The sequence below is a fragment of the Octodon degus genome, unplaced genomic scaffold, assembly GCF_000260255.1.
Source record: "Octodon degus isolate 3935 unplaced genomic scaffold, OctDeg1.0 scaffold00105, whole genome shotgun sequence".
NCBI lineage: Eukaryota > Metazoa > Chordata > Mammalia > Rodentia > Octodontidae > Octodon > Octodon degus.
In genome coordinates this window covers 3,631,451-3,639,837 of record NW_004524681.1, presented here as the reverse complement: position 1 = coordinate 3,639,837, position 8,387 = coordinate 3,631,451, and the positions used below count along the sequence as shown (strand labels likewise).

General features: G+C 44.4%; 1 protein-coding gene across 1 annotated transcript in view; it reads right to left on the bottom strand.

Annotated features, from left to right (window-relative positions):
- The window catches only part of LOC101569378 (aromatase), a 32,289-nt gene extending 27,980 nt beyond the window's left edge, over positions 1-4,309 (bottom strand). The window contains exon 1 of the mRNA XM_004638999.2: positions 4,165-4,309. Within this exon, the coding sequence (XP_004639056.1) occupies positions 4,165-4,309 (145 nt within the window). The remainder of the gene's footprint in view (positions 1-4,164) is intronic.
- Positions 4,310-8,387: the final 4,078 nt, after the last annotated feature.

Below are 8,387 nucleotides of genomic sequence, written 5' to 3'. Positions count from 1 at the left end.
TGTGTGTCTGTCTGTCTGTCTGTCTCTCTCTCTTAGCTAAGATTAAGAAAAGAAACAAATTCAAACTTACATGACAAAATAAAGCTAAGAGCTGAGGAATTAGGCAATGAATGGGCTCAGGTTTTAGACTGCAGTTTGAGTCCCACGATCTGGTTCTAGCCAAGGGAGTTCTAGTCACATCCATGCTTCTGCAGACAGTGACAGACTTATAGAGAAATGTAAGTCCAGGGAACAGCTGAGGAGTCTGATGTGTTTATTTCACTAAAGAAACTTGGTGGTTTGATATTACTAGTGGTAGTAAAAAGCTAGATTTTGGAGTGGTCCTAAGAATTGTAGAGTAGTAGTTTTCTAAATCTTTAATTCCATTTTCTGTCTGTTAGTGAAATAATTAGAAAGGAAAACTTGCCCAATTGTGTGAGGCAGCACTGCCTACCATCTAGAATGCCTTCACTGGGGTCCTCTGAACTGTGTATTTACTCCTACATTTTTCAGTGTTTCATCTTTCCTTTTGCAATAGCTGAGTTAAAATGAGCAAGACTGTTAGCTCTTTTTTTTTTTAACTGGGAGAAGCAGGGTCTCCAAAGGTAATGTCCAATCTGAGAGCGTTAGCTCTTTTTCCCCCTTGGGTTCGATCCCCAGTTCTGCATGCCATGCCAGCCCCAGACCCCTGGGTGTGCTGTTCTAGCCACTGAAATTGGGGGTGGTGGTACATGTCTGTAATCCCCAAACTGGGAGGCTGAGACAGGAGGATCACTATGAGTCCGAGATGCATAGTGAGACCCTGTACCGAATAAATTTGTTTTAAAAAAATTTTAAGAAAACCCAGGAAAATATTTACATCCAGGGGGAAGGGAGAGAGCAACATAAAAGCACAAGAGGATCCCTGGAATATTGCTTGCACTCCATTTCTTAGTCCGGATCATGATGTCAAACCTGCCATCACACAGTGCAGTTTGCTGGGAAGTGCCTCCTTAGTAGGAAAAGGGGAACATGCTGGCATGTCCTCTTCCTGGGGCCCTTTGTGAGGATGTGCTGCTAGGGCAGAGTGTGGCCTTCAGAGGCAGAGGACCCAGGGTTAAGGTTGGGATGGCCCTGTGTCTACAGGGAAGAGAGAGCTGCCAAACACCATGCTATGTGCGTGTTGGACAAAGATGAGTGGGGTTGGGGCACTTCTCCCACCTGAGGCCTACAAACATCCCCCCCTTAGATAGAAGTGAGACACCCTCATGCCAAATTCTGAAGCCCCATAAACAGAGGTGAAGAAGCTTCCAGATGAGTCCCCATTTCGTCACTTCTTAGCTGTTCAGTGCTAGCCTTCTTTGAGTCTCAGGTTCTTCATTTGGAAAACAGGCACCCATATGTCAGCCTCACCAGAGAAGGAAGGCGGGAAACTGCCATCTGAACTACAACTTCACGCTTTCCACTATTGTGCCTTCTGAGCTCTCTTTGACTTTAGTAAGCCTGAGCTATAAGCCCTATAAAACAATGAGCCCAAGGAACAGTGATTCAAGAGATATGGTAGGAGTTTAGAAGAACTGAACAGCAAAAATCACCCTACTCTTAGCCGTCCAGCAGAAAAGTATAAAAATGAGGTATAAAAAGTAAAGCCATATTAATATGTTGAACTGTAAAAGTCAACAATTTCTGGCATTGCCAGTCCTATGGATAACCCACTACTATTATGGACTACTGGACTATATTGGATTATTTTGCTGAATTCATGCACCTACAATATTTAAACGGCAATGGAAAACTCATCTCTGACAAAACTTAAAAAAAGAGGATACAAATGAAGGACCACTTTGTATCTGTATATACAAAATAGTTAGGATAGATATACAGCTACTTTCTCTTAATTCAATGAGAAGAAAGATATGTACTAATAGTGTGTGGACAGGATATCCTGTCTGCATCTTGTACTATGGATAACCACTACGAAGACAACAATGTGCAATGTATTAATGATTGAAACTGTCCTACTAATCAGTTTTGACACTGTCTCATTGCTATTTGTGTCTCAATAAAATTAATAAAAATAAATAAAAGATTAAAAATAAAATAAATACAACCTTTCAGGAAAACACCCTGCCAAACTGACTTTCTTCTTCCCACCCTACTGAACAACCGCAGGATCTTAGTCTGTGCCTGAGAAATCTTGACTAGACCCCACAGTTTCAGAGTGAAAGCTAGCAGCTCTTGCACGCTGACCAGCCAGTGCCCGCTGACTGGGCCGGAGTGAGCTGTGGGGCCCTGCGCTCTTGTCTTCCTCTCCGTCTGGGTGCTGGCGTCGCTCTTCTCCGCACTTCGGTTCCTCACTTGTACAAACGGAGGTCTGGACTCCTCGACTTCTCTTCTGTGGGGCTGTTCCCCTTTCTGTCAGATGAAGATTCTGGGTTCATCTCTGTGGGTCTCCACCCTGACTGGCTTCTATGAAAACTACTTGGGGAATGTTTTTAAAATATCAATCTGGGGGCCTGCTAAGAACTTCATGGATTCTTAGACATGGCTAAGAACCACTGTAGTGTCTCTATGAGATCTAGTTGACAGTGTGTGACAGCAAGATGCCCTTGCCCAGAAGTGGTGGAGAGGCGGAACATGCTTCCTCTCCCAATCTTAGGCACTTCTCATGCAGGGCTCTACAGTAGTGCCACCAGAGTTTGCAGCATAAACATCTAGGGATGGCAGCAGTGAGTCTTTTTCTAAATAGATGTCCCTGGACCTAGAGAGTCTAATTCAAAATTCTGAAATAGAGCTCAATAGTCTGGATAACCAGCCCTCACCTGCAAGGTGACTCTTATACTTAAATTTTGAGAACCTCTGGTTTACTTCTTGTGTGGGCAGTGTTGACTTCTATCTGCTTGTTGGATGATTTGATCATACAGCTAGATTGGACTTTAGCACCCAAACATGTGACAGGAAAAAGAAAGAAGAAACATTCTACCACCTCCTCCACTCATATCAACCCTCACATTCTTTGATCCTGAATGAATAGCCCACTGCAGGGGGAAGAACTTGACTGAGAAACAAGAACATTGGAAAAGGGAGTTCAAGTTAAAGATATTGGAACACTTTTCTCAGCCCTCAGCTTCCTTTTCCAGACATGACTTCAGAGAGGTCATTTACTAACTAGTCCATTCTACTGGACAGTGAAGTAGCCTACACTGATGAATCAACAAACAGGTAGTTTTCTTGAAATGTTTCAAAAGAATCCAGACATTTAGGCATGGTGGTGCATTCCTATGAGCCCAGCTCTCAGGAGGCTGAGGTAGGAGGATCATTGCAGGTTCAGGACTAGCCTGGAATACAGTGAGCTCAAGGCCAGCCTGAACTGCATAGTAATGCCCTGTCTCAAAAGCTTAACAATAATCCAGAGAGAGAACTTTGTACCAGGCTCTGCTCTGAAACCAATCAGCCTATCCTGAGGCTTACCACATAGAGAAGTGTCTAATGAATATGCTTTTGTAACAAAGTTTGTGGGATCTTACAGAACTGGGAGCAGATGCTTGCTATGAGGGATTGACACTGAAAACTACAGAAACAGTGTGAAGTATCTGAGAATTTAGAACCAATCCAATAGTAGATAATTCTAGCTGTAACAGTGGGTAGAGAATAACCTGGGTAGTTACATTGTTCTCCACTTGATGGACACACAGGCACTGTCAATTATTTTGGAGTGTGACCTCCCAAGGAAATAGAAATGATCCCCAGCACTCTCCCACTGCCCAGGTCTCAGTTAACCCCTGGACGATCCCACCATTGCCATACAGATACTATGAAAGATGGAGGGTGAGATGAAGGAAAGGAACCAATACAAGAAAGGAAGAGTGGGAAGGGGCATTGAGGGACAAGAAAGACAGCAGGCTAGAAGGCATCCCAGAGACATTTGCACCTTTTTGAATGATTAAAAAAAATTTAAATCCCTAGAATTTTATCTTGCTTATCCCCAGCTAAAGCTGTACCAAATCTACCAAAGTCCTGTAAAACAGAAATTAACTTAAAATGCGTAGATAATTGGGGTAAGTTTTTATGTAAGTACAGCTTTGCCACCATGGCTGTGATTTTCCATGACCTTAGCAGGTTTGCTTTTGTACTTTTGTCGAATTTTCCTTGTCATCATGGACCAATTAAACAGCATCCTAATGCAGAAATAATCAAGCAACTGACCTGGAATTGAGGCTGTGCTCTCACAGTTCCACATCAAAAGGAGGAAGCCCACAAGCAGCAGGATTGGCATGGCAGCCATGGGCATGACTTCGGGCATCATGCTGGTGATGTTAGAGTGCATTTGGTTCAGCATTTCCAGAACCATGCTGCACCGCTGGGCATCAGAGGCAGCAGTGAGTGCTCTGTGGAAATCAAGAGGCAGAGCAGTGAGAGAATCCCCTCGCAGGTTCCTCTATGGCTGCTGTTGCCTCAGAGGATGCTGCTGGAGAGATCATACTTTGTTTTATAATATGATCAGGCAAAACAAATTTGTAGTTACAAGTCAAAACAAGTAAGCCTCAAACATCTTTTGGCTTGAAGTGCAGCATTTCTGACCTTGGTAGTCTCAGGTTCTCTTAGACACGTGGTGTGATAGAACTTTATCATTTTGCCCTTGAGAGGGTAGAGTGACGTGCATTTGCAATTGAGAGCTGAATCGTGTACCAAAATAAAAGAAGATGAAGCTTATACCAGAGGAGGAATCATTTTATGGCTTTGTCAGCTTATTTTGTTTAGGTAATCTTTCCTTGAAAAAAAATCAATTTAAAAAAATCAGCAAATTACAAATCACCTCCCTTGATCAAAATTACTTCCCCAAAAGTACATTCCTACAAAGTTCATGGACACTGTTGGATGCTCTTAGAGCATGCTATTGAGTTGTCTGTGGAATTCAAACACACAGGACAAGTTTCTCTGGGAACTTTTACAGGGACCTACAATCTTTCATGCCATGGGCTGGATTAAGTAGTCTCCATCGGGGTTAACATGAGAGGTAGAAGGAGGAAAATAGGAAGGGAACAAGTGAAGGGAGAGTAGAAAGAAAAGTAATTGGAGAAAGGAAGACAGAGAGGACAGACAGATGTCAGCAGCAACAGGACCAGGTGCCACCCAGCCACCTCATCCAGGAAGTGTCATCCTGTGTGAGACAGTTGCTGTTCAGCTTGGTTTGCTAGTTCTTCTGTGTTTCTCCACAACAATGTGTGTTGAGTCCGTCTTTCCAGCCAGGTTTCACAAATTTATACTATCAGAAGAGTTTCAGGCATGGTAGTTGAAAGAAGCCTAGGCTGAGTAAACTCAGGCAGTGAAGAACCCGTTTCTAGTGACACCTAATGTACTCTTAGCTTTGCCTTTTCTTAGGAACTGCTTAAAAATGGGAGACTTGCTCTGATTCTGAAACAGACTTTAGCTGGGTTTTACCTAGTAATAGAAATCGTATGTCCATAGCCAAGACTTTTTACTGGACGTCAGGTTTCTGCCAGTTCCCTGACATGTTGAATAAGATGTTGTAGCTCCTTGTGCACTTGGAAGGGTTCAAGGCCTTTGAACATTTTTTTGCAGCTATAGAAACTTCACATCATAGGTGAATTGTTTTTATTGTTTTTTCATTTTGTTAGTTCATTCTATTATTTACCATGTAAGTAACAATCAGCACTTAAGTGCTAGGTATTGAAAATATGTGTGCATAGATTGGGCATTTTTGTTGTGTTGCTGAGACCAAACAGCTAGCCTCAGATCTGTTCGCGTTTCATTCCTCTGTTAGTGAGTGTCTGCACTGGTTATGTTGAGGGTGAGGGTGTTTTAGGTTTTGAAGTCCCTGAAGTGAAATTTTTACATCATTCTGGGTATGTGCTATCTGGCCGTGATAGGCAGGACCACTGAGGCTTCTGTGTACATGGGTAAAAACTGAGACCAGTGTTAAAAGCATTAAGTGAGAAAAGTGATCACAATAAAAAGGAGGAAGGTGTCTCAGAGGAAGAGGCACCAGCAGAAAATGCCACATGAAAGGAATTTCCAGCTATAGTGCAGAAAGTTCACAGTGCAAAGCTTAACATCTTGGGAGCTGATGGCTCTTTAAAGGGAATAGGACAAAAAAATGGAAGCAAGATGTATTTAACTACTCAAACTCAGACCCTTGCGCTTGCCAGGCAGGAGCTCATGCTGCTGAGCCATCTCCCAGCCCTGCTCTTGATAGTGCTTGATTCACAAGGAAAGAAAAAGAAGATTTCACCTGTCTATTGTGAATCACTGTGTCGTGAAATTGCTATTTTGACACCCTATATATTTATCAAGTGTTGTTGAAGAGTCCTGAATGTTTTGACAGAAAATGTTAAAGGTATCGGAATGAGTGTAATTTTATCCTGATATTAAGATGGCTTTGCAGTTTCAGCTTGTGTGACCACTTTACAGTGCTGCAGTACGGTGCAGACCACGTGTGTCTTCTAAGTGGGTAATAGGACTAAGAAGCCTGCCTCGTTTTTCCCCTCAAAAGTGTACCATGAAGACACCCACGAGAGCACTCTTTATTTACTTAGGTAGCCCAGCTCAACTACACCGTTTAAAGGCCCAAGAGCATGATAGTATTTCTGACACCTACAGAACATAAGGTATCTGTCCGACACTGGTCCAGGACATTACTGAAGTGCAGCCCGTCATCCTCACCACAGCTTATGAGCTACAAGTGATTCTTGGTTATGCTCATTTTACATGTGAAAAGAATGGAGATATGGGGATGTTAGGTAGCCTGCCCTAGGGTGCCCAGCATCACCTGATGCCCCACCCAGCTCAGTGTCGGAAGTACAGTACCCACTCCAGAGTCCTTAGTCAGTGTCAGAGCACAGCCCTAGGGGAGCAGCACAGTTTATGTGTCCAGAGCCACAGTGTAGTAGGGACTCTCACGTGCCCAGGAAGAGCCCCTACAGGGAGCAGAGGCTGACCCTGGCTTCCAGAAGTGCTGCCTTGCCTGGCTAGACCCTGCTATGCCCTACCTAATACTAGAGCCTGAGCAATTTATCAGGGAGACCATACAAGCACCCTGAGTCTTGAGGCAAGACGCTGTCCTCTCCAGCATTCCTGGAGAGGTGGTCCCTGTTTTACTCCTCTGTTTCTGGAGAGATGCGGCACAGCTACCTTAGTTCTATTATATCTCTGTTATATCCCTTTCTTTGATTTCCCCCAGGAGGCTGACTCTTAGGGATTCCACTAAAGGCAAGACACATGTGGCTTTGGCCACCTGGAGCAGACACAGTCCTAGGGAGGTATCAGCCCTTACAGAACGTTTTTCCAAGTCAGTGAGAGATTCCAGATGGGGGCAGGAAGTCTTATGGCTAGAGAATGCTCTTCCCAGGACATGAGAGCGGCTGACTGATATTGAGTGTGGCAGGATTGAAGAGCACGTGGAAAATAAGCTGAAAGACACGTCAGTAAGGAGCAAAGAGCTGGCTGGGGAACCAGGCCTCAAATCAGGTGACAGAGGGATGAGTCTTCTGTAATGATTAGCAGGATGCTTTAGTCAAGATGTTGGAATTCATCCTAGGTGAAATGATAAGCCTCTGAATGGCTTCAAGCAGGTGGTCAATGAGATCATATTTTCACTATGAAAGTTGAAATCTCCAGGGCTACAATAGGAAGAACATGATGGTGCCAGAGCCTGTGGCAGGAGCGGGTGAAATGAGACCAGCTGGGAGACCTCTGGAGTTTAGCTGACAGGATGGGTGAAGCTGTGGAAGGTGGCTAAAGGTGAGAACGAGTGGGTGGACAGGTGAGACATTTGGAGTCTGAAGTGATGGGAGGGGGTCAGGATTTAAACCCAGGGACACATGGGAGAGGAGAGCATTGAGGATGACAGCTAAGTTGCCAGACTGTATGACTGGAGGGAAGGTGGGGCCGTTCTCTGACTGAGGCCAGTTTTGTGTGGGAGTCTCCTTTAGAGTTTGGAAGTTGGGAGTAGAGAACTGCTAAAACATCTGGGGGTGATGTCTGGTAGGCCACGGGATAGACAGCCTACAGCGGGGAGTGCAGGTCTGAACTGCAGTCATTGACAAATGGGTAGAAATTAAGGCTTGGGCAAGGAAAGACATTATCTAAGGACAGTGTACAGCCTGAGAAGGGTGGTGGGAGGGCACCACCAGGGGAGGACAGACCTTGGAAATGATGAGCGTGAAGTAAGGCACGGGGTCCCCAAGTGACTGCAGCCCAGAGGAAGTGGACTGAAGCGGTGCTGGCGCCCTTGATGAACAGGGAGGGATGGCTGAGATGTTGTAGTAATGGTAGGAGTTAGGAATATGGAAGTAGGTGTGTAAATAAAAGGCAGGACTCCAAAATGCTACTTGAAAAGATTACAATTGTTACTGCTGCTTTATAGCACATGCAAACAGTGTGACTGGTATCCCTAGTGACTGTACAAA